A 27,412-nucleotide genomic window follows, 5' to 3' on the forward strand; every position below is an offset into this window, starting at 1 on the left:
ACCTTGGAGATGACTGAATATGCCATTTTGCTAGCTGTTTTTACTTATCTGAAGGAATCAACTATTCTCCAAATAACAAATGCCCAATTCTTAGTCCCAAATCTTTCTTAGTTATATGAACTTAGTTCCCTTGGGAAGTATGCATTTAGTTGGCCCATACACACACACACACACACACTCAATTCCCAGTGATATCCCTGTCTTGTTGACTGACACTGGGCATGCCATTAATTTCTCCTTCTGTCTTTGGAAAATAGGGATAATTGCATTTGCGAGCTACCACTCAGGAATGTTGTCAGATGTGATGAAATACTGTTTTTAAAACCAGTCTTTGGTAGGACTAAGCCACATCAATCATGGTCCTTCACCAGTGTGGTTACTTTAGTGCTTATTTACTTAGTAGGTCAGTAGAATACTGGCATTTCTTCCCAGACAAGTCATATTGAATCATTGCATGCTCAAGCCCAAATATAGTTTCATATCTATAACCTTCTGAAGCCTCAAGGATTAAGCTTGGAATAGTCTTTCTGTTTTTGGAAATTTTCTAGTTGCTTACCTCTGGGAACATATGTGTGGGCTGTTTCTAGTTAAATATGGGTACATATGCAAAATAGCATTTCAAATATACACCACTGTTGTGAACATGCTGATAGTTTACTGTCCTCCTGTTATCTTTAAGATTTAATTCTGATGCTTAGAAATCTGTTTTCTTGAGACATAGATAATGCTTGCATCTCAGAGTCTCAGGTCTGTTGTTTTAATCATCCACATCTTGAGGAGTGAGATGTAATGTTTGAAAACGTAAATGGTGTGAATGTGGACTCTTGGTAACTGTGTAAATATTGATATGCTATCTGACTGCCACTGGTCACCAGTGTTAGAGGTAAAATTTCAGTCCTTCAGTTCAAGAGCTGAGCATGCCATGTGGCTAGTGGCCACACACACATATTTCTGATTACATGAGGTTCTGGTGGGCAGGGTCTGATCTGTAATTTGTGTCTTGATGTATGTAAATCCTTTGACTGGGGCAATTCTACTCCCTGCCCTTCTTCACTTTCTGCTCAGGTAACGTCCCCTGCCACACACATATACAAACCAGTATTTTCATTTAAAAGATGAATAGTCCAGGCCTTTACAGCCACCTCGCTACCAAGGCCATGATTGGAGCACAAGTCTGAGGGAAACGACCGTGGGATTTCCCACGGAGGCTGAGGCAGCAGCAAATCCAGCCATTTCTGAGAAACTGTCTGGATTGGAGTCGCTCCCAGAACTCTGATTTAGCAGCGACTAAGCCTAGAGCTAGGCTGAAAGGAACACAAATCTGTTTGTATACACAAATAAATCCCCCTGCACAGCGAGCCACTCTCAGCCTGCTGGCTCCATCTGGCTGCTGCAGAAACTGTGATCCACCAGCGTGCTGGTTAACCCGCGTGCTGGTTAACCCGCGTGCTGGTTAACCCACGTGCAGGGACTGGGCTATTCTGATTGTTGAAAAGTTCTGCTTCGGCAGTTCACCCGATTTCTGCAGGAAAGCTGCAAAGGCAAGGGTTTTTCTGTGAGGAGTTCGTGCCACCGAGCTTCCACCTTCCAGATGTTCACAGCTGTATGCTCATCCCTCCAGCTTCACCGATGCTCCTCTGCTTGGGACACTCACAGCTGCCCCGCAGGTCTAGAGCAATGATGGTGTAGCTGACCATCTCAGGAAGAGTCAACCTAGAGAGAGCATTAAAATCTCTACCCACATTTTTACACAGGTGTGGAATGGTCAGGAGATCCTGAAAATAGAGGAGATCTTTGGTGGGTATTTTTTTTCTTCCAGTGGGGGGGTTGATAGAAATAGTCTTCCCCAGGGAAGAGCATGCCTGCTTATCTGGTAGCAAATGGTCAGCCCTGAAAACATACATATAAGTAACAATATACAGACTGAGCAGGTTATATTTAGGAATATATATGTACATATATATATATATATGTGCATACAATATCAATTAATGAAAAAAAGGCCATGAACTTGAAAGTAAGCAGGGTGGAGTATACTCTCATATATGGGAGGCCTTGGAAGTAGAAAAGGGAAGGGAGAAATGTTGTAATTATATTTGTTATTTGTTTTTATACCTTTAATATTTAAATCATAAATATGATTGTATATATATCTTATATAAAATATGTTATACAAATACAATATAAATATATTTGTAATTATATTTGTTATTACATTTATTTATTTAGTGTATATGTGTGTGTACATATGATACAGCACACAAGTGGAAATCAAGGGCCAACTGTGGGAGTCGGTTTTCTCCTTATACCATATGCATCCCAAATATTGAACTCAGATCATCAGGCTTTGCCAAAAACACCTTTACTCACTGTGCCAGATAGTTTTATGCCAACTCAACACAAGTTAAAGTTATCTGAGAGGACGGAACCTCAATTAAGAAAATGCTTCCATAAGATCAGGCTATTAGAGCATTTTTTAAATTAATGATTGATGGTGGAGGACCCAGCCCATTGTGGTAGTGCTATTCCTGAGCTAGTGGTCCTAGGCTCTATAAGAAAGCAGGCTGAGCAAGCCACGAGGAACAAGCCAGTAAGCAGCTCCCCTCCATGGCTTCTCCAGAGCTCCTGCCTCAAGGCTCCTGCCCTGTTTGAGTTCCTGTTCTGACTTCCTTCGGTGATGAACAGTGATGTAGAAGTATAAGCCAAATATTTTTTTCCTCCTCAAATTGCTTTTGGTCATGGTGACCCTCACTAAGACACCCACTGAGACTTCTTACAGGCCCATTACTTGAAAATACTTAGTCATAGATTTTTTTTATTTTGTATTAATAATGAACACTTACAAACTGCTAACTAGGTACCAGGTAATGGTATAGGGCTTAAAGATGACATCACTTATTCCTTCTAACGACCTTATCTGTATATAACATATTATTATTTGTTGTACAGTAGTAAAGAAATCAAGGCACCAGGAGGGTGAAAAGCCACCCACGCCAAGGAGTGGGTTTGGACCTAGGCAGCATGGCTCTTTGGGTCCACACTATTAAAACTATCCTAGGTAACCTAGATAATGAGGATTCTAGATCATGAAGGGCTTAGAGTTGAAATGGGGCCCTTTGACTTACTTTAATATATTAAAAGCCAGAAGTTTGGAAACTAAAAAATGAAATTATAACATTAATGTTGTAGAATCTATTACAGAATTTATAAAGCAAAGGGAAGATGTCTTAAGAACCAAGGATAAATTACAAACCACGAACCCTGCTAGAATTAGCCTAACTCTTTTTGAAAATAATGGGTAGTTTGTTTTACACGTTGGGTAAACATCACCAACTTTACCCTTTGTGGAGATTGCCGCCTTCAAAGCGACTTGTTTGAGTGAAACGATGCACAAAACAAGATGATGAGATTAACTGTGTTCACATCATGTGAGATATCTCCCCTCTCCTCTCTCTCTCTCAGTCTTCTTTGCTCCTCACAGGCAGAGTCCCAGAAGTAATTCTTCCTTTCCTGTCCTCCTTACCACCTGTTTGTCAACTGTCCATCCTGCTTCCCAGCACCTCCAGAAGATGCTCTTTTCCCCCAGCACCAGGCCTGGATTCTGCAGCTGTCGCCAACTGCATCTCTTAAAGCAGCGGTTCTCAACCTGAGAGTTGCGACCTCTTTAAGGGTCAAACGACCTTTTCCCAGGAGTCGCATATCACATATTTACATTACAACTCATATCAGTAGAAAAATCGCAGCTATGAAATAGCAACAAAATCATTTAACGGTGGGGTAAAACAGTCCCACAACACGAGGGACTGTTTTAAAGGGTCACAGCATTAGGAAGGTTGAGAGTCACTGTCCTAAAGCGTGAGGTCTGATCTATCTCATCTGTGCTCCAACTTTCTCCTGGGATTGTTTCTATCTGGATTCCCATAAGCCTCACCTCGCACTTTTTTGGTCTCCTCAGCCACACTCCCGCCTGGCTTGCCTGGCCTAGCCACTCCAGCCTTGGCATTCTGCTCCCTGCCTCAGATCTCTGCAAGTGCTATTCTCTTTGTCTAGGTTTCTCTTTGTTCTTTTGGTGCTTTTTTTATGGTCTTTTTCATATCAGCTTGAATGTTACTTCCTCAAGGAGCCCTCAGGAGGGCCTGCTGGGCATTACAGCCTGAATAATTTTCTTCACAAAGCTCTCTGTCCCTTGGAAAGCGTGTTGGTCAGTTTAACTAGCAGGGAATTGTTCAGTTAGTTTTGTCTGTTTTCACACCGAGCAGAGACTGTCTAGTGCAGTGGTTCTCAACCCTCCTAATGCTGTGACCCTTTATTACAGTTCCTCATGTTGTGCTGACCCCAACCACAAAATTATTTCATTTCTACTTCATAACTATAATTTTGCTACTGTAATGAATCATAATGTAAATATCTGACGTGCAGGATACCGGATATGTAACCCCCCAGGGGCGTCCCACAGGTTGAGAACTACTGCTCTAGATTATAGGTCTTAAGTCATCCTGCCTCTGTTGTCTAGCACAGGACTGCCAAAATATCTTTAAGATGTGTGCAGACAAATCAATCTTCCAATTAAACAGTAACCATTCATTCCACAAAGCTGAGAACTGTCTCAAGTTCTGCAGTCAGTGAACAGCACCTTTTGTTTATAATTCTGATGACCAAGTCCCCACAGATGACTCTGGGCAGAGAAAAATCTAACTAATTTATGATGTCAGAAGGTAAGGTTTTTAGCATGCAGTGTGTGGAGGGTGATAGAGACAAAAAGGCCTTGGGGACAGAAACCTACATCTAGAATTCTAGCTGCTTGACCTAGACAAGCTAAGACATCTCAAAGTCTTGAAGCCCCCATTTCCTCATCTGTGAAATGGGTTTGGCATTTTGTCTCTAGGGTGTTGCAGAACATTCCTTTAAACTGTGTGAAGAAGTGTCACTGTGATTGGTTTAATAAAGAGCTGAATGGCCATTAGCTAGACAGGAAGAGGTTAGGCGAGACTTCTGGGGGCAGAGAAGACTCATAGAGGAAGAAAGGCAGAGTCACCAGCCAGACCTGGAGGAAGCAGGTTGGGCGGTACAGAGTAAAGGTAACAGAACGACGTAATAGAATGTAGGTGAATAGAGATGGATTAATCTAAGTTATAAGAGCTAGTGGAATAAACCTAAGTTATAGGGTGAACTTTCATAATTAATAATAAGTCTCTGTGTCATTTTTTGTGTGTGTGAGCTAGCAGCCCAAAGAAAAATCCATCTACACGAGGGCCTAGTACACCTCTCAGAATGGATGGCAGAGTGATGAGTTATAGCAATGCAAAGTTGCCATCTCCATTTTTCTGTGGGTGCTCAATAAAGTGTCAGCCAGAGTGTACCGCAGTGTCCCTGGGAATGAACAGCAGCTGCCAAGAAGACATGTCTTCCATTATTTCTCTGTGTTGGCCTTCTTCAGTCTCTAAGGTGTTTGGTCAGTTACTGCCTGGTAGTTGTGCAGTACTGTGAGTGTGATAGCCCAGGAGTGAGAGAGACGAGAACTGTTATCCTGCTAGAAGCCTCCAGGTATTCCTCAACCTGTCAAAAAACTGAAAAAAAAAATGTATTCAACCCTTATCAGGGAGTAAACTATGTATGATGTAGAGAAGCAAATAAGGATATACTCTTAGCTGAAGATGTTTTCCTCTTTTTTAGAAACTGCAATTACACGGGTGAAATGGTGACTAAGATAAGACAGCCAGGAGAGTGTGACTAAGGGCACAGCTGGGCAGGAAGCAGCTCTGATAGTCTCCCATTCTCTGTCTGTAGAATATGTAAAACACTCCGAAGACGATGCACACAGCAAGCTAGGCTAAAAACCAGGCCATGACCTTTATCCCTGCTGGAGGGAGGGCTTGTGTGGACCCAAGACCTAAAGCTGATGGGCTCAGGAATTGTTACCTACTCAAAAACAGCCAATCTATGACCATCTTCCCCAGTGCCCCCTAGACTTGGTGTAGAAAGATAAGCTGAACTATCACATCCCAGTTCTCATGAACTTTGATAAACTGATGTTGAGGAAGCTAGTGGAGCAAAATACCATAAGAACAAGGCCGTGGGGTTCAGGCAGAAAACAGAGGATGTATATGCTGAATAGTTTTATGTCAACTTGACACAAGCTAAAGTCATCTGAGAGAAGGGACCCTCAATTAAGAAAGTGCTTCCATAAGATTGTAGGTTGTAGGCAAACCTATAGGGCATTTTCTTAATTAGTGATTGGTGGGGGAAGGCCCAGCCCATTGTGGGTGGTGTCATTCCTGGGCTGGTGGTTCTGGGTTCTATAAGAAAGCAGACTGAACAAGCCATGAGGAGCAAGCCAGTGAGCAGTTCCCTTCCATGGTTTCTGAATCAGCTCTTGCCTCTAGGTTCTTGCTGTGTTTGAGTTCCTATCCTGACATCCTTCAGGACAGTGTAAGCCAAATAAACCACCTCCACCCCAAGTTGCTTTAGGCATGGCATTTCATTACAACAATGATAACCCTAACCAGGACAATGTACCATAGGCCTCTGGTGGAAGTCAGGGGCATTGATGACCTGCCTAGATGCTCACTGGTACAGAGGTATAGAATCAATGGATATAGAATCAACCAAGCTTAGTTAGCAGCTCCTACTTATTCCACCTTCCCTCCTTAAATATTAATTAGATGAGCAGAGTTGAAACTGAGCATGGAGAAGGGAGAAGAAAAGGTCTGGCAGTGTCCTCACTGCCCTAAGGGGAAAGCCACCAAGTCCTAGAGAGGTTCTTCTGAATGTTCACTTACTGTTCCTCACCTGTGATGAGGCCAAGTGTGAGTCGTTCCCTTTTAACAGGTTTGACTCCCAAAGGTAATTCTCTTGTCTTTTCAATTGAGTAAATATATATTGAGCCATGGTCTAGGCATGGGAAGGGACCAAGGTGGGACTGAATTGATAAGGCATCATTGTGATCCTGTATTTAATGTAGAAAACAGAGCAAGCCAGTCATCACTCAATGTATGTCAAAAGAACAGACTACCAGGAGGGGCCAAGGGCTATGAACACATAGAGAAGAAGCAGTATGGGTGGAGAGGTTGGGCAGATCCACAGCAAAGCCACTTCTGAATCTACTTCAGAGAGGAATGCAGAGAAAGGCAACAAGAGGAAGATTGCAAATTAGAGTGTGAAACCTATGCATCTAGGGATTTGGATGAGCATCCTAATGGTGGGTGGGTCTCAGGGTTAAAATGAGTGGTGTGTGTGAGTGTGTATGTGTGCATGATATATATATATGTATATATATACATATATGTATATATGTATATATGAGAGAGAGATGAAGATGAGGATTAGTGTAAGATGGCTTTAGAAATCAAATGAGCTCTTTGCAAATTGTCAAGTGTACAGCAGATACTGGATTCAAGAATTCTCACATCTCATTTCATTATACTTCACATCAGTTCATACATTTTTTGGCTAAGTTTATTTTAACACAAGTAAAAAGCCATGTATAAATGCTAAAAAATGCATCTTCATTTTCAAAAGTGTTTTCCTCAGCTTGGAAATACATTTTAAACTTTGGAGGAGGATAAAATAGAGAAAATGAAGACCAAATCTCTCTAAATATCCTTTATTTGGGAAACACTTTAAATTTTTATCAACAGCTAAAAACTTGAACATGAAAGTTTTTTGACCAAGAAAAAAAAGTGAAACATAATTAAAAACACTTGAGCTATGAAGAATGAGCTGTGCATGGTGATGCCTCCCAGTACTGGAGAGACTGAGGCAGGAGGGTTGTGAATTCAAGGTCATTCTGGACTATATAGTGAAAACTAGAATAATAAAATAAATTAGGAATGACTAATCAAGTTGAAAGAAAAAGCTTTCTTTCCTAGAGAGATTTCATTGAGATATTTTTGTTGGCTGTTATTGTTAACAACAGTACAAAAAAATCTACATTTTAGATTTAAATATTATTTTACATGATAGTGTACTTATACATTTCTAATTTTGTATTTTCTCTTATTTTTTCTTATTTTTATATTTGCTAATTTAATAGCATGTCAATATAGCCTTCATACAACCTTTGCAAAAGTCCTATACCTGTTTTGTAAACTCATGTCTAACTTGACTTTTGTCTTTCTTTGGCAGATGACATTTGACCCAGAAATCTTCTTCAACGTTTTACTGCCTCCCATTATATTTCATGCAGGATACAGTCTGAAAAAGGTAAACCTAAGTGTCCCTGTCATTAAGTAGAAATTTTGCCAACACTAATGAGAGGTAGTTATATTTTATGGGATTTCCAATTCAGTAAGAACAGCACTGTGTAGATCATGCAATAAGTGTTTAACCCTGACATTCTTGGAATTCTTTTAAATCTATTAAACCACACATAGCTAATGAACTCTGTGGTTTGTCTAAAAGTGAGATACACTGTAAATGCAACATGTACACTAGATATTAAAATCTTAGCATTTTAAAGAAGAATGTAAATCATCTCAATAATGTTTTATACTGATTTTTGTAAAGAAACTATAGCATTAGGAATATACTGTGTTAAACAAAACATTAACAAACTCCATTTCACCTTTTAAAAGTTTAGTGTGGCCCTCTAGGAGATCTGTAAAGGACATATGTGAACTGTGTGATTTGGCCATTGAACAGTGTTATTCTAGATGACTGTGCACCAAGCATTCACATGCTAGCTCACACTGGGTTTATCACCACTGAGCAAAGTCAGGAAGAACGTGGTTGTTCACAGAGAGAAAATACAGTTTTCCGTCTTTGAGCTCATGCCTGACACAGTTCTTGGGCACAGGCTGACTGTCCATGTCACAGGTTAGGAATTCACTTAGGTGGTTAGTGATGTGCCACAGAGCAGGGCAGAGGGAACATGCCTCTCTTGGGCTGCCTCGCAGCACCTTGGCGACTTCCAGGCCTCTTCTCTGCCTCCCTTTAGCTTGCCATACCCAGCAGCCAGGCAGCTTCTTCATTGCAGACATGGAGGGTTTTGTTGTTGCTGTTGTTGTGTTTTGTGGACTCCAGGCTCCCTCTTGCTGTCAATGCTGGCTGTTCAGCTCTCACTGAAAACCTGGAAGGGAATGTTCCCAAGCAACTACTTGAAAGGATTTAGGTTAGATTTTTGCAGGTCATCCTTCCTCATACCCTACCTCAGTACTAGGCATCATTTCATATTTGAGTCATAAAATATTTGTTTAGTTAGATTTTAATGTTCCCACTCAGAAGATGTGGGAAGGAGAGAACTCAGAATATTCTATGAAAGCCAGATGCCATTTAAGTCATTTAGAATGAGGTTTTAAAAGTTAAAGGTGTTATGTCTACAAAACCCTTCTTGACAACTGTGTCTTGGTTAAGTACTTGTCCCAGAGCCCTGACCACTCATGCCCAGCCTGTTCCCTCTTCTGGGGTCTAGATGGTTCTGTGGGTTATCTTTCCCTTGCATCATCAACCAGATGTTTTCATTGCTTTTCTTTTCTCCTTATTCATTGTGGAAAAATCACTTACTAAGCTTCATACCCAAGGGAAGTGGATCCAAGGATGAGGCCCCAAGAAGATTTGCTTAAATAATGAGAGAGGGGAAGGCTGTGAGTGGCTTGGCTTATTCTTATTTCCTGTTTCAGTAAGAAATGCAGAGGTACTCTATGAAATGTTTTCTGTTTCTCCCCAGAGACACTTTTTTCAAAACTTGGGATCCATTTTAACATATGCCTTCTTGGGAACAGCCATCTCCTGTGTGGTCATAGGGTAAGTGACATTCAGAGCCTGAGTTCTGGGGTGACGGAGGGCAGCAATGTGAGATGGGATCTCAGATTCCTGACCTCCTGCTTCTTGAACCAAGTGCATCACGTTTGGGTTTGTCTCACTCCATTTGTGCTTTAGCTGTTTCATTGCATTACCATGCTGCGGATCTAGCATAGTAGGCAAGCCTCCTGCCACGGAGTGCCAGACACCCCCAGTCCCAGGACGTCACTTCTTCCTAGATTTTTTTTTCCAGCCCTGGTCTGACATTTCTATATCTTCTGACAAACGTAAGGCTTCAGAACAAAGCAAACTGCTGCTGGGTGACTGGATTTGCCCTGTGAGTTTGTGCTTCTGATTTAGGTGTGTGGACCACTTGGCCTGAGTCATGCAAAGCCAATCACATTCTTACTTAGCTTGAGTGATGTATATGGTCTCAATTCATTTTTTCCATCATCTTTGTAGGGCTTGCCTATATTTGACAGAAAGATGACAGTAACTATATGCCAAGAGTTTTCTTCTAAAGGGAAATTTATAAGCAAGGAGCTTGAAACAGAGAGCTTCAAATATCAGCAGAATTGTATATGGCTGCGGTGGCACTGTAGAATGTGAGCCTCTTTCTTTTTCTCCTAAATATATTTATTGGTTATGCCACTGGTCCAATGTCTAACTGCGGCGACTCAGGCACACAGCTCACCATAAAGCAAAAGAAGATCCAATAGGGTGGCATTTGTCTGGTCTACCAGACATGAAAGCCCCACTGTAGAAAGATGCTCCGCTGCTGTGACTGTGATGATGCATCTGTCTTAAACTGTGAGACACGCCGACTCTACTTGTGATTTTCCTTTTTACTGCCTGCAGCTATCATCACTCTAACCAAGAAAGTGATGCTGAGCGTACACACCAGTTACGCCTCCAGCCCTTCTCTTAGGAGGTGTTCAGTGTGTGCCAGCCAAAGCTGAGGTGGTGTCAGGGCTCTACGCAAACCTGAGAGCAGAAGTCTGTATTGAACACTTGTTTAGTCAATGTTAGAACAACTGAGCTATGTAGTCTGTGAACATGTAGCATGGGTGCTCTGGTGAAGCAGCTAGTACCTAAAAGTGGAAGCTTGCAGGAGTGAAAACTCATCACATCTAGACTCTTGAGTGGTCATTAAACTGCCTGTGACCTGAAAAATACAGCATGCCTGGTCCTTCACCAAGCTGTTTTGGGAGGCCTTCATGACCTGTGCGTGTATGTAGGAGCTCGACATGTAAATTTTGAAACTGGTAAGGGCCTTAAAGATCTATGTCGTTAAACCTGCTCAGTCTGAAGAGGAAGCATCTTGAAAGACTAACTGATTAGGCCAGTGTTATCATCAGTGAGAAACAGGCTATGGTCAAGACAGAACTCAAAAGCTCAGCTCTGACCTAGTAGAGTATGCTCTTGACTTCCCTATACCCCTATACACCACGCCACGCTCACAGAGGGTTCTGAGATCTATGGCCTCCTGACAGGTATTTATTGATTGATAGCAAACATCAATTTTAACAGTTTTGTATGATGAGGATCTGAATTCTTTTTGGGTGGTGGTGGTTTTGAGACAGGGTTTCTCTGTGTAGCTTTGCGCCTTTCCTGGATCTCACTCTGTAGACCAGGCTGACCTCAAACTCACAAAGATCCGCCTGCCTCTGCCTCCCAAAAGTGCTGGGATTAAAGGCGTGCGCCACCGCCGCCCAGCTGAGGATATAAGAGGATCTGAATTTTTTAATGGATAAAGTTTCAAGATGACTAGACAGTACTTAATTATAGTATAATTAGTTCTCATTAATATCCTGTTTTCTTTATACATCTCATTTTAAGTATATTTACATATATTTATATTTTATACTTTTATTTATTAAAAATCTCTATTCTTTCTTAGATCTAAAATAGTCCTTAAAAAAATAAAAGGAACCACACATGATGTGCATGAAATAGCTTTTTCCAGAATATTTCAATTTAAGAGACATGGTGATTTTCACTTATTGCAATTAGGAATTAATTTTTTTTTTTGTGGGGAGAAGCATCACTGTGTAGTCTAGGCTAGCCAAGGTTAGCCTGGAATCAGCCTTGTAGAAAAGCCTGGCCTCAAACTTGTCACAATCCTCCAGCCTCCCAAAGGGCTGAGATTCAAGGTTTGTCTCACTGTACTTAGCTTCTTTTAATGGATGTTATGTGTATAACCAGAAATTTAAATGGTGATTTGAGGAAAAGTGGAGTTCTGGGAAAATCTTCAGAACTATGTTCTTTGTTTACACTGTGTATTACAGGAGTCACAAAACCTTGCAGGCTGCTTTCTTTTCTTTTTTTTTTTTTTTTTGAGATTATATACATGAGTACTGTACTTACATCTTTTATAACTTTCTCCTCATTCCAATCCTCCTGTGCTCCCCACCTCTCTCTCAAGCTCATGACCTCTTCTCCTTTATTGTTTCACATATGAATAGATAGACACAGCCTGCTGAGTCCATTTAGTGTTGCTCATATGCATATGTGTGTAGTACCGACCACTGGGGATTAACCTATCAGGGCCTTGTCCATGGAGAAGACTGATTTTCTTTCTAGTAGCAGCCATTAATTGCCTGTAGCTCTTCACCTAGAGGTGCAGCCTGTGAGATTTCTGCCATTCGTGTTGGCATGTTAACTGGTGTTGTCATTGTGTAGGGCTCATTTAAGTGACCGCATGTTTGAGATTTTTATGGATGTGGCTTCTCATCATAAGACCCAACAGTGGATGTCCTATTCCTCTGGTTCTCACGATCTTTCCACCCCACAGTCTACAAACTTCCCTGAGCCTCAAGTGTACGAGTCGTGTTGTTGATTTATCTGTCAGGCCTGTGCATCCCACAGTTGGCTGTTCTCTGCATTTTGACAAGTTGTGGACTTCTGTAATGATCTCCATCTTCTATAAAAAAAAAAAGAAGCTTCTTTGATGAGGAATGAGAGTTACACTTATCAGTGGGTGTAAGGTCAAGTATGTAGAATGCAGTTAGAAGTTACACTGGTTTAGGAAAGTGGTGTACAAAAGAGGAGTAGCTTCTCCTTTGATGACCAGCCATGCCTAGTCAGCTAGGTTTCTAGTGCCTGAAGTACAATAAGAAAGTTGTTGGTTACCCCCAAGATATAAGTGCCACTGTTGTACCCTTGGAATATCTTACCATCCTGGTCATTGTTGTGGATCAAGGCTTTACAGCTAGTTGGGACTATTGATTTCTTTTGTCCCTTGTCATCTTCCATAGCACCTTCTGGTACTATGAGCACTAATCCTTAGGAAGAAGGCTTCCATGTCAGATCCAGCAGAATCATTTAAGTCCTGTGTCTGAAGTATATGGCGTCTTCAGCAATAGGGACTTACCTTCAAATTCTGGGAGGCAATAAAAATACAGTGTAAAGCCTATGTTGTTTATGGAGTGTCTCTTGGACTCCCTTGACCAATAACTCGAAAGGAATTTTCTCATGCCTGGGACTGTGATTATTTTTGTTAGATAGTCTTGGAGGAGAACATTATCACCCTAGGTGGCATAACTTCATTTAAACTGTGTGTGTGTGTGTGTGTGTGTGTGTGTGTGTGTGTGTGTGTGTAGATTCCCACATACCGTGACACTCATATGGGCCTCAGAGGATAATATGTAGCTATCCATCATTCTCCTCTTCCACCATGTGACTTTTGGGGATCTAATTGAGGTTTTTTGTTTTGTTTTGTTTTTTTGGCTTGATGGAGAGTAATTTTATTCACTGAGCCATCTTGCTGGCCCAAGATACTTTTATAAGAGCATGAGACTGGTATTCTTTTTAGTTTTTCGGTTAATGGAGAATTTAAACCAACTGCACAATACCAGAAATATCTATAGAGAGAATAACTAGCATTTTGAATTTGTTCTCTCATGTCAGGTGCTGACATGAGCTTTTCCTATGTGTCATCTCATTTTGTTGTAACGATAACCTCATGAGATAACCACTGTTGTTACTTAGGTTTATGTGCAAGGCTGCCAAGTCTGAGACTTTCTCAAAGCTAGACAACAATTAAATAGTAGTGAATGGTAGAGCCTGCCAGACTCCAGAGTGCACATTCTCAGCAGCCCCTACCCTCCTAATACAGCCATTGCAGTCCTCGTGGTCTGCACTGAGTTGCTTCACCTGCCTGATAAATTAGACCTTCAGTGATTTCAAGTTCATACATTTATCATTATAGCTTGTGATTATGCAATCTGGGCATTTAAGAATTAGCTGTAAATATGATTGCATAGAGGAAATCGAACTTCTCTCACTGGAGGCAGCTAGAAGGAAGATCGACTATACTTAACTTCTTTAATGTTTCTGGAATCTTGACCCTTCGCCCAGGAAAACCTCTATTTATAAATATGAGGTTGTTTACATTGTTCATGCCAGCATTCCTCAGGACTTATTTTCCCATAGGGATCCTTAATATATGCAGAATAGTAAGATGCCCGGCAGCCTTGTCCACGATGCACAATCCTGCAGGGGGCTTCATGGGTGCTTGTTGCTGCCTTCTCAGTGGACATGGCTGCTCACCTGGGGACCCTTAGATCTACTGGTAGAGTGAGTCCCAGCAGCCCCCCAAATACTGATTTCTTAGTCCTTAAAGAAGGGGCACATTGGTCCTTCAGAAGCTGAGTGAAGTTGGCATCTCACACAGAGGGAGAAGCTGAGACTTACTCATCTCTTGAAGCTCAAACCCCACAAAGAGAAAAAACCTTGAGATGAGCCCTCAACTTGAGGAACGAGAACCCTGAGGTCATGCACAAAGACTTCAGGGAGGAATGAAGCTCTTTAAGTTAGTCGTGAATTTTTATAGGTGAGAGGCTGCACAGATTTCACCATTTCATCAGAGCCCCTAGGGAGCTACAATCTGTAAAAAAGAAAGAAAGAAAGAAAATAAAAAGAACCTCGATTTTCTAAAAGCCTGGGCAAAGACATAGTTGTAACAGTTAGGGTTTTATGTATCTCTGTATTTAGTTAGGACTGAAGGCTTCTTTAGAATACATTAAGAGTGGCTATAAAGTCTGGAAATACACATACCGTCATTTTACCTTGTGTGGTAAGGTAGTTATTACCCATTTTGTTCCTGGACTTGATGGCCATCCATCATATCGGCTGAAGAGTGGAAGTTCGGGATGTAAATCTAAAATAGCTACTCAGGTTTTTACAAAATAACACCAAGATTGTTTTCCAAAGTCAGGTTACCATTTTTTTCTTAATGTTTCACAATCCAGTAGGTACAAAATGAAATTGCATTGTAGCCATCATTTGTGACTTCCTGATTATTGAACTGCTTATACTTTTATAATCCTTTTTTCCATCTGAGTTGTTTTGTTCATTTTCCACAGACTTTTTAGAGCTTTTTGTATGTTGCATATATTAATCCATATTCACTTACACAGTTTGTAAGTGCATCTCTCGGGTTACATAGTGTTTTCTTGTTGGTTAGCAGTTTTGTGCTCCTTTAGTAAAGTCCTTCTCTGCCTTAGAACCCCTAAGGCGCTCTCTTCTTAATTGCTGTTTGTAGTTTGTAGGGAGTCCATTTGGGGGAACAGTTTTGGTTTTGGTGGACAATAGATTTCCAGTTAAAATTTTCATCTCAAATGTATAGACAATTTTGATAATACCATTTAATAGTTAGCCTTGCATTTCTCCAGAATTTTCTTCCAGATATTCTTTTTATTTTGTGGCTCTCAATTCTATTGGAATGACCTACACTCTATGTCCACAATGATCCACCTACCTACTAATTAGTCTTAGTCACATCAGCTTCTTAGGTTTTAATATTTTATACAGAAAGACTCAGGATATATTATTCCTTAGGAATCATTAGTTCTTTATTTGTTCATATAAATTTACTACCATATAGCTATGAATATGCAAACATTTCACATTTATAAATATCATATTTTGTATTTTGTTCATAATTGCATACCTTAAGTTTTCTTAGGGATCCCCTTGGATATGAACAGGAGAGAGTATACATAAAGGGATTTGTAGCTTCAGTGGTCACCAGAGTGGAAACTTTGATACAATTTAGACTCTATCAGTAGCACAGACAAGTAAATTCACACAACATAAAAATTCACATCAGGGAAAAGCAATAACATCATCTATGAGAGCAGAGATGAATCTCAAAAATATGATGTAAAATGGACACATTGATTATAACATCATTGTTTGTAACTGACCAACACTGATTACTATTAAGACACATACATGTGGACGTGAAGATATATGTGCAAGTGTGTAATAAATAAGGGGACTGAAAACACAGAATTCGTGCCACGAAGCGGGAAAGGCAAGGAAGAGGTATGGAAAGAAACACAAAGGAGAGATACATTACAGATAATGTGCCGAGTCATGGTCTGGGTGTTTCCCCAGCTGCACTGTCTAGTATATTATTATGATGTATAACTTGCATATGTCTTCTGTACAACCTCTTGCATGTATCAATCACATTAGAAAGAAAACAAAGAGGACAAGTGGAAGGAGCTGTGTAACAGATTTATAGACTTCTGCCTTGTTACCCTGCGGTTCATTCCAATCCTGGAAAACTATTCTTTTATTGTTTTCCTCTGTGTGTTTTCATGAGAACAGTTTGGGTTGGCAGGCAGCAGGAGAGAGACAAGCCAAGGGAGGGTTTGCCAGCATCCCCAGGTCCATCCTTCTGAGTCCCCAAGCCCGTTTCCCCTCTTTCTTCCATCCGCACTTCTCTTGTCTTCCCTTCTCTGGCTTCTTTCTTCTCAACCATCTTTTCTTTCTCTTGCGATCATCTGGACTACTCTCTGTCTCTCTCTTTCTTGGACTTCAAAAGTAGCCCAGAGAGGCCTCTTGGGCCAGGCTAGGAGGCCTGGGCCTCCTGTATGCATTCATTTACTCTGGATTCTGAGCTGGCTGGAGTAGCTATCGCTGGTATCCAGAGGAAAAATAAATCCATTCCTTCCCAGACACAGCCAAATAAGAAACATAATCTCTAATCTGTGAAGGGACAGCCCAGGCTGCTGACAGGGTGGTTTCTTCTATCCACATCGCAGTATACACAGACTATACTGCTGGCGATGGAGAGGAGAGGGAAGTGTGTATGGGAATGAAACAGAGGGTAGAAAGGAACGGACCAGGGAGAACATCAGAGGGATAATGTGGAGGTGGAAGAGGGACATATTGATTTGCTAGTCTAATTCCCTTGCTGCCCTGCACAGTGCTGGGGATAAAAATGACAGGGCCCAGAAGAAAAAAAGAAAGAACTCCCAAGGAAAAATGAAACCTGACTCCAAATTGGAAAAAGAAATATTGGAAGCACTGGAGAATGTTATGTAAAAGTGCTGGGGTGGAACAAGAGCAGTGTCTAATCATGAAAGAAAAATGTGGAAATTATTAAAAAGTATTCTGAAAGACTTTTTGTCTGCAGAGTCCTTCCGTAGAGCAATGTAGCTGAAGGCTTCTAGCTATAGGATTCCTAGTAAATGAAATAGCCCAAGCCTTTCCTTCATTGGCTAGCACCCTAAAATGTGAAGTCTGGTATTTTTTTCTCATTTATCAAAACTTTGATAGAAGAATAACAGTATATGTAGCCCTGCTTACACACACACACACACACACACACACACACACACACACACACACACTCATAAAAAGTAGAAACAGTAAGGGAGGCTGTATTCATTTCTAGTCTCATGTAATAACCTTCAACCTTCAATTCTTGGTGTCTTTGAACAGCAAGCATGACTCAGCAGTTTAAGTAAGACTCTCCTGGGTAGTTTTTGGTTCCCTCTTAAAGTCGTTCATGTTTGACTGGGATTAGGTGCCTTAACTGAAACTGGCTCCCTCAAGTGTCTGATGATTGATTGTGACTTGGTTGTGACTCAGGGCACATGCGTTGCTCTGGGTGGGGCTTCAGAAACATGTAAGGGACTAGAAAAGCTTCCAGGGACAAGACTGCTAACCTGAGGTCTTAAACTGTTCCAGAGAAAGCCAAGCAGGGATCCAGGAGGTGGATATCCTATCAGACAAGATCCTATCAGACAAGACAGCAGAGCAGAGGCCAGCAGCCAGACAGAACGTTCATACTGCCTGTTGTCCTAGGAGGCCAGAGGACACGAGAGCAGTTAAATACGGTGGAGAGGCAGTGTTAGACCACATCTTGACCTGTATTCCCAAATTTGGATATGACTCTGTTGACGATAGGGTGGTAACTGGGGACATACACTTTTAAGGAACCACTCCCCACCACTTTAGCGAGAATATGAAGATGGGTATAAGAAAGCCAAGTAGAAAGCAACAGAACAGACAAGAAGTGCTAGAGTTTTGACTGCTGGCGACTGCTTAGCGGAGCTTGCCTAGGAGCTATGTGGGCGATGTTCAGGTGGAGAGAAATAAAGGCCATCATCATCAAACATAAAATTTCTGGCTTCAATCCGTTAGGCGGTCTTGCTGGTCAGAGGTTGCAGTCTATCATGGTCTGCATCTCTCTATAGCTCAGCAACATGGGGGACTCCCTTCCCAGGGAGACTTCCTGCTCTCTACCTGCCCTTACCTGGAGAATGTCCCTTTTCTTGCAAGACTGGACTTCTCTGGAAGCTGTCTCTAAGCCCGATGCTTAATTTATCTCTAATGTGATCCTTGGCACAGTTTCCTACTAGAAGTTTTCCCCCTGCTGCACATATGGTAACTAAGACTTGTACTAGGAGCTCTGCTATAGGAAACCTACTGCCACATACAAAGCCTTATGATAGGAGCGTGCCACTTAGTGCAAATTAGGTGATGCCCCTGCCACTGTCCCCAGCCTTTATATTCCCTTTTCATTCTGGAATAAAGCAGAGTTGTAACACTTAAGCTGTCTCCCAGAAGAGCCAAGAGCTGTCTCCAGAGACTCACAAGCCATCCCACCTGACCCTGCTCACTGCCTTCAGCTCCCTCCCCCGTCACTTTAGCTCCCTCTCCCCTTGCAGACAGGTGCCCGACGATCCCAAGGAGGAAGCAGAGCCATACAACCTTCTCACTGTGGGTTTGACTGTCAAATCCATCCCAGTCTGAACCTCATACACTAGCCCTCCTCATCCTTACCTGTGCTTCCTACGAGGCTGACCTTTTATCACTCTTACTTTTCATGAGTCCATAACTAAATTGCCAAGTGAGAAGAGAATTAGTGGAAGTATGTGAAAGCTATGCATCCCTCCATTGTCAAACAGATGGGAAAAAATGATATAAGTGACATCAGCTAGCTTGTGTGTATCTTCTGAGTGCTTGCCCCTAACTGACCACTCTATATTCAGTGTCTCATTTTAACCTCACAGTAGTCAATGCAGATAGATGTTTCTGTCCTTAGCTCCCCCTTTTGAGACATGTACCTAAGGCTCTGGTTGTTTAGTGACTTTTATGAAATGTCACCGATTCTGGAGTATGCCAAGCCCATACTTGCAACTGAATTGCATCCTCCAACACATCAACAGCATCAGGAGTTTGTTAGACATGCACAGTCTCAGGTGGTACACAGACCTCTTGAGGCCGGATTCACATCGTAACAAGAGCCCTAGATAACTCCCACTAGCACTAAAATGTTCCACATTCCCAAATTTAGCAGAGAGATTTAATAATTTTCTTAGGATTTACTAAATGCAGACTATAGGCATGGAAATAATTTCAACCAATATTTAATCTATATTATTCAGAAATCACCAAAACTAAACCAAATCAACTGATTTGATGATTCATTAGCTGAAAGATTTATATGACACATGTCTAGACAAAACAGTATGTGTATTATACAGAAGATAATTGGTAGAACACTGTTAGCCTGGCACAGAGAAGTATTGCAATGAAAAACGTTCAGTGTTCTGGTCCAAGGATTTTAGCACTTCAGGTGTGGGAAGTGTTCAACCTGATTTAGCAATTATATTCCGATGTCGTTAAGTTAAAATGGTCCCAATAAATGACTAGAAGTCAATCTTAACTACAGCTCTGAGAGGTTTTCCTGGCCTGTTTCACTCTTGCCTGCTAATCCTCACTGCATGAGAGGCAGGTGCAAAGCTCATTTCCTACAGGCGACCCACGTGGTCAATGGAATCATGACTACAGATGGTGACATCATTGCTCAGCATTGATAAGCAAGTGCAGTCTTGAAGGTCATTGCTACCAGATGGCAGGTGCCTCGGGTCTGTATTTCCGTATGACTCTCAGCCACTTGCCTTTTGGTTGCATCTCCTGCCTTTAAAATGTAAGAGTGATTGTATTCTCTTTACCTGTACTTTTCTTGCAAGTTCTAGTACTTTCTGAAACTATTAATCAATGATTTTCTTGGAGTACTAAGGGTACACTTGTTTTCTCTCTTTAAGTAAATTCTACCATATAAAAGAAATATTAAATACAAAGCAGGGTGTGGTAGGATGTACCTGTAATCTACAACTTATGAATGAATGAAGAGTTGAGAGCCAGGAGTTTAAGGTCATCTTCAGCTACATAGGCAGTTAAAGGCCAGCTTGGCTACTTGAGACCCTGTCTCAAACAAAAAAAAATAAAACAGAATTATAAAGTACAGCAATGACAGTTTCTTGCATTCTTTAGGAATTTCACACTGGTTGTGGTGGCGCACGCCATAGGATTTGCTGAAGGAGGCGGAGGCAGGAGGATCATGAGTTCAGAGGCAGGAGGATTAAGAGTGCAAGGCTAGCCTGGGCTACACATTTAAAAAAAAAAAAAGAATTCCACATGTGCCAAGCACTGCCTTGCACACTTTCTAGGTAGAAAACTCACTTGATCCTTCAAGATTTCCCTCAAAATAATTTACAGCATATATTTACCTCTCAAATGTCCCAAATTTGCTTTATTAGAAAAGTTTTCTAATTTTTGTTGTAATAGCAAAGAACTTACAAAGTATTTTGAGAGCTCTCCTAATTTGTTGTATAGATTTATACCAAACATTTAGTTAATTTACAATAGAAATTCAAGGAATTGCAAGAAAGAATATTTACATAGAATGTGTAAGGCAAAGAGAAGATCTTAAAATGTCAATTATGAGCTTTAATCAGTAATAATGTATTAGCATTAGTCTGGAAGCTGTAACAAGTGGACCAGATAGTGCAAGATGTAATGTGAGACTGGAGTGAGGGGATGTGATCATATTTAGAATACTTCTACTCTTCTGTAAACCTGAAACTATTAAAAAAAATAGCCTGTTAATTTAAAATAGGATTTATGTATTATAAATATTTTATATTTATATGATCCCTTTCATAATCAATAGACTGTAACATATTTTCCAGGGTACCTCCTGTCCTATACTGGTTGAAAGTTGGCTCCCTTTTAGGTACATGAACTCCCCGAAATCATTAGGCCTGCTGTAGCTGGAGCATCTTGTCTGATGGTCTTTTTCCACTTCTGTATCCTGGCACCTGGCCGTCTGAGACCTTGGACACTAAGGTTGCTGAGAAAGTCTCCATTAATCAGCCTCACATATATAACGGTCCTCTTCTCAGTCCTTTATACCTGCTATGGGTACCATACTTGCTCAGTAGCCCAAGATTAACACTTTAGTTCCTCTATATTAAGGAGTGGATATTAACTCTCTTGAAACTTTTGCTTCTTCTCTTTAAGTACCCAAACTGACAAAGTCATAAGTAGATGGGAGATTTGCCTGAGACTTAGTCTATTGAATTGCTGATCCTTAATTAACTGTAATTCAGACCATTTTTTTTAACAGGTCGTATCTTCATTACATTTTTGTGCCATGTAATGTGACAACATTCCCTTCCTTCCACATCATCTGTTAATTGCTTCTGAGTCTCCCTGCGGCTTTTGTTTCAAAGTTCAGTTGTTCCTATTGATTTTTCATAGCTTGGTATTCTATCACCAAGCCCTCCTCTTCTGACACAAACCTTGGCTTCTTCCACATCAAGATAAATTGCTTGCATGATTGTGAAGATGTTGCTGTTAATTTGCAGCAAAACAGTAGCTATTGTAGGTTGCAGATTTAAGGCCTCCACAGAAATCAATGACCTGATTATTTTACACTGCACTGCACAGGGCTAAATACAATTACAGCCTTATCCCAGTGGAGGGGAATTAGGAGTGCAGAAAGAGGGCAACATTATCCTAGGAGAGTGGAAAGTAAAGAGAAACTCATTTGGAAGAATGTGAGTATTTACTGTGCAGGGCTCAGGCTTCAGGGAGTAATTTCACTTCTGGTCTCACTGCATCTAAGGGAAGGCAGCTCAGGTTAGAAATATAGTAAAAGGAACTGTTTTCCTAGCCCTCTGCCCTCTGCCCACAAACAGTGATTTTACATAGCTTATCATATTTTCATTTTATAGCTATAAGAGACAGTCAGGAGCAACATTAATTTACTGTATGGCTACGAACACCAAGGGTCAGTTACTTCCCCAAATGCTATTAATATTTGTCAGAGTGAAGGATAATTATTTGTTCAGATTTCTGGCTCTTGGCAAAGGTTTTTCCAAAGTAGTTAAGGGACTACTCACCCTTGAAACCTGCTCTTCAAATCTGTCACCTAAAACAAAACAAGACAAAATTTGAGACTTAATGAGAGGTTTGATAAATAACATAATCACGTATGTTGTATGTGCCTCTGTGTACATATCTGTGCTCATACAGAGCACTTTCAACCTCAAAACGGGATTTTAACTCGTTTTATCTCAGTTGCTTCTCATGCACGCTAGGATTTGAACTTTTCCTCAGAGATGTCCATCCACAAAGGATGATAACCGTAGTGAAGCTGTTCAGGGCCTGGAGGTAAAACCTATGTTACGAAAAGTCTAGCGTTGGTAACAGACGCCATGTTCTCAAACGTTTCAAAACTGCATTTAGTTCCTCTAGAGGAAATTACATACACAGAGCATGCAGGTTGGCTAACGTTAACTCGCTCAATTACAGCCCAAATTGCACGTTTCGGGAAGCTGTGTCTCTAAGCTCTCCTTAGACTCAACTGATCCATTGCCTCCACTGACCTCTAGTTTAGCTTGGCTACTTCCATTGAATTTTTAGGGGGAAGGAAATTGGTTTTTCTGTTGGAAAAAATACAAATCGCCCTAAATGTTTTTCTCCATTTCCTTCTAAATTTAACTAATTTTTCCATCTATCATATTAGGTAAATACAACTACTTCTAAAGTACCTTCTTAATGGTTGCCAAATAATTTCCACCACTCCCTTCCCCCTCCCTCCCAGGCTTCCAGAAGGAGAAGTTACAAGGAACACGCTTAGCCAGCACAATATCATTCCAAAACACATGCTCTGATTCTATTCCCTCCACATTAAAAATTCCAATATTCAGGAAGAATGGAAATTATTTTGTTTTAAATTTCCATGAAATTTAAGAGATTATAGTTTAACCTTGAGTTGTTCATAGCTATTTAAATATGCTGAAGAATTTTTGAATAGTGTTAATATTCTTCATATGATTTAATTATGAGCACTTGTCAAGGCCGATTAGAATCATAACATATGGGGACCTGTCAGGATCACACCGAAAATGGACCTGAACTTAGTTCAGTGTTGGGTACAGACCTGTGCTGCCCAGGGAGTTGAGTGCTATCAGACTTGGGGGCCTCACTACAAAACTGAACATCAGCATTTAGGAATATTCACAGGGATTGGAAAGAATAATTTCATATCTATTAAATATGGCAATAAAAATTGGATCATTTTGCTTAGCATAAAAATGTTAACTATAGGTATAAACCTATAGACACAGAACGTTATGAGACTGAGGCAGGAGGATGACTCTGAGTTTAAAATCAATCTGAGTTTCATAGTGAGTTTGAGGTCAGCGTGTGCAATTTAGCAAGACTCTGTCTCAACCCCCCCCCCCCAGCCAAAAGCCATTTATTCAATAATTCAGCATGCCATTTTATTGCAATAATTTACAGAGAATATTAGCTGAATTAATTAATCCTCCCCCATAGAGCTTGAGAAGTGCACAGGAGGGTTGATTCAAAGAATTCCTCTTTGTGGGGTCATTCATGAAAGGAAAGAAGACACGGGAACACTTTCAGGTAGTAGTTTAGAAAATACCTTTTGGGTTTAAGGTGAATAATGTTCATAAGATGGATAATTAATTTTTCAAAACAAATTTTAATTCCACCAAAATCATCAAAAAATTATCTAAGAGACACTTTCAAAAATGGTATTTTTTCAAAATATTTAAAAAGTTATTTTGTTTTGTGTATGAGTGTTTTCTCTGTATGTATATCTGTGCACCACATGCATGCCTAGTGCCCATGGAGAGAGAAGAGGGCACTGGATCCCCTAGAACTGGTGTTCTGTAGAGCTGTGAGCCACAATGGAGGGGCTGGGAATTGAACCCTGGTCCTTTCCAAGAGTAGCAAGCGCTTAACCACTGAGCCATTTTTGCAGCCCAAGAATATTTTTGACTCACAAAAGACTTAGATAAACCTTTTTAATTCTGATTTTCTTTTACTGGCCTGAGAAAGATGAAGGTTGTTGGATACTTAGGTGATTTCCTCCATAACTTGAATTTTTCCAGTTAAGTGTATATTGAGGCAGCTGAATTTCAAGAAACCCTGATTGTTTGGGTTGAAATGAAAACATTAGTTTCCAGAAAGAGCTAAGAGGGTGGAGTTTCAGGCATGACCTCAATGCTGGATCTCCCAGTGCCAGGCTGGGGATTCCAAGAATCAAGAGCAAGCTTTTATAATGTTTGCTGAGAGTTGTGAAAATTATTTTATGTCTGTTAAATATAATAAAAGCAGAGTGTGGGGTCAGGAAAGAGATTTTTTGAAAATGCTATTTAGGGACCCTATTGTTCACTGGAAACCCCAAATTTGTGTATCTTTTACCTTGACTATGGTGAGTTCTTTGTTTCTCTGAAGATAATTTCCACACCAAGAATAGGGTTTTAGTACCCTGAAGTGAGTTTGCAAAATTCTTATGATGGGAAGTGTTAAATTGTACAGCCTTCCTAAAATAAGAAACATATGTTGGGATACAGTCTCCTTCATTAAACTATGTTCCTGGTATAGTTATAAAAAATGTGCATCTGTGATGAAAAAGAGGTAGAATATTTCGTGTGATATGTCATTGGGCAAAAATATTCTGATCTAGAAAAAAAAATCCCCTCTTATAAATTCTAATTTTTGACATTAAATACTATTTGACTCCTCTGTTTTAATTTATAGTTTAATTTTTTTCTCTAATAAGACAGCTCCTAAGAATCCGCTATCTTGTAGAGAAGCTAGTTGAGAAAAGTAACCTTTAGTTTACAGGAAAGATGTACAGTGGGTACTTCAGTGTGTAAGTCCTCCAAATCAGAATCAAGAACAAATCCAAGGAGTAAATGTTTTATACAAAATTTAATTTGAGAAGATGGGTGATGATGTTACCATTACCCAAGGATGAAGAGTATGTTAGTGGTGACCTTCATCACCATTACCTAAGGATGGAGAGTATGTTAGCAGTGACCTTCATCACCATTACCCAAGGATGGAGAGTATGTTAGCAGTGACCTTCATCACTATTACCCAAGGATGGAGAGTATGTTAGCAGTGACCTTCATCACCATTACCCAAGGATGGAGAGTATGTAAGCAGTGACCTTCATCACCATTACCCAAGGATGGAGAGTATGTTAGTGGTGGCCTTCATCACCATTACCTAAGGATGGAGAGTATGTTAGCAGTGGCCTTCATCACCATTACCCAAGGATGGAGAGTATGTTAGTGGTGACCTTCACCACCATTACCCAAGGATGGAGAGTATGTAAGCAGTGACCTTCATCACCATTACCCAAGGATGAAGAGTATGTTAGTGGTGACCTTCATCACCATTACCCAAGGATGGAAAGTATGTTAGTGGTGACCTTCATTACCATCTCCTTCTGCAAGTGCAAATAACGAGAGTATTAGAAATCCTGTCCCTGACTTAAGCCAACACACATTTTTAAAAAAGCAATAGATCGATTCCCAAAAAAATGTGAGACTTCAGATTTAAAGAACAGAAACTTAAATTTTGAGGGTGATAGATTTTGTTTGGAATATGGAAGAATGCTACACTTTCTCAGAGTTCAGGGATTTGCATATAAACCAGATTCATAGCACAGCACAAGCTGGTAAATCTAGAATTGGCTTTTATGTCTCTAAAGTGGCTCAGAGTCAAAGATGATTTCGAATGTGCTCAGAGAACACTTCCATGTGTTATTCCAAATTCAAATCTCAAAGTCATTTGAAAGTTCTGATTGCCTTGCCTGCTGGGAAGATGAGGTGGACCTTTTTAAAAGCCTGTTTTAATAAGCAGGTGTGAAAGGCCATTTTGATAAAAATTATTTGTGGATTTCAGAGTCAGTCAAACCCTAAACATGAAGAGTGGAGTATGGGTTTATATTAAAACGGATGTTGAAGAGGTAGGGACAACTGTCACCAGGGAGAAAGCTGAGCGTCTACTCCAAAATGTACAGAATGAGACACTCTGCAAGGTAAATGGCCTGACTGCCTTAGCTGAGCAGCCATTGGCTTTTATACTGTGCCCTCTGGTGGGAGACTTTATAAATAGCAATTTCAATGGTTCTGAATTCATTTGTTAAAATTTTCTGTATAGTCAAAGTTCAACTTTCGAGAAAATGGATGGCAAATATCAATTAATCTAACTGCCAAATTTTGCCTGGAAATGAAAAAAAAATGACTCTCTGAGCTTGAAAGAAGTGAATTATTCATTATTGAGTTCTCCAGTGTTCCAGGGAGGGTATTAATTATTGACTACCTACTAAGTGCCAGACACTACATAAGCATCATTTCATTAAATTCCATCAGCTCTGAGTTTAGTCTGAGACATGTCTCCTTCATTATCCCTGTTGCTTTAGCATCTTCCCAGGGAGATAAAACCCATCTCCAGACAGCAGACAGTTGCATAAATGGGCACTAAGTGCATCTTTTCTCATCCTTCTTCAAAGAGGGGCCCATGAGGAGCAAAATCAGCAGGCTAGGGCCCCTCTTTGTGAGAACAGAGTCCTGAGATCTGGGATCCATCACAAAATCAGCACTGAGAATGGGAACCAAATCCATGCCCTACACTGCTGGGCAGTAGAGACAAGGATAAGTGGTGGAGACCACAGTGAGGCCAGTGACTCACTGTGAGAAAGCTGGAGGAAACACACACACACACACACACACACACACACACACACACACACACACGCACACACACACACACACCATGTTGCTTTTTTATTGCTGTTACAATATACCTGACAAATGCAACTGAAGGGGGGTTTATTGCAGCTCATGGTTTAGGAAGGGATGGAAGCAGGAGTGTGACAAGTACAGTCACAATGTTTCTGTCGTCAGGTGGCCGAGAGTGGGCATAAAACCAGAAGGGCCACCCCAATGACTCACTTCTTCCAATGAGGCTCTACCTTCTAAAGGGTCTACAACCTTTCTGAACAGCGCCACCAGCCGAAGGCCCAGTGTTCAAACATATGGGCCTATGAAAGACATTTCACAACCAAATTGCAATACCAACGAGGTACTTGAGTAGTTGGGGAGGAAGTCGAGGGGTCCCAGGAGGGCTGCAAGCACATTGGAGCATTTTAACCTAGCTTTGAGGATACTGTCAGATCAATCCAGAAGGCTCAGTCGGGCCTCTTGAATAGAATATGAAATTTTTCATAATTAGAAGTTGTCATACAATCATA

General features: G+C 40.7%; 1 protein-coding gene across 1 annotated transcript in view; it reads left to right on the top strand.

Moving 5' to 3' along the window:
- Positions 1 to 27,412, top strand: part of Slc9a9 (solute carrier family 9 member A9) — a 549,322-nt gene that overhangs the window by 35,234 nt on the left and 486,676 nt on the right. Inside the window, exons 3-4 of the mRNA XM_059268372.1 lie at positions 8,125 to 8,202; positions 9,665 to 9,741. Coding sequence (XP_059124355.1) covers positions 8,125 to 8,202; positions 9,665 to 9,741 — 155 coding nt within the window. The remainder of the gene's footprint in view (positions 1 to 8,124; positions 8,203 to 9,664; positions 9,742 to 27,412) is intronic.

The sequence above is a fragment of the Peromyscus eremicus genome, chromosome 7 (genome assembly GCF_949786415.1).
Source record: "Peromyscus eremicus chromosome 7, PerEre_H2_v1, whole genome shotgun sequence".
NCBI classification, from domain to species: Eukaryota; Metazoa; Chordata; class Mammalia; order Rodentia; family Cricetidae; genus Peromyscus; species Peromyscus eremicus.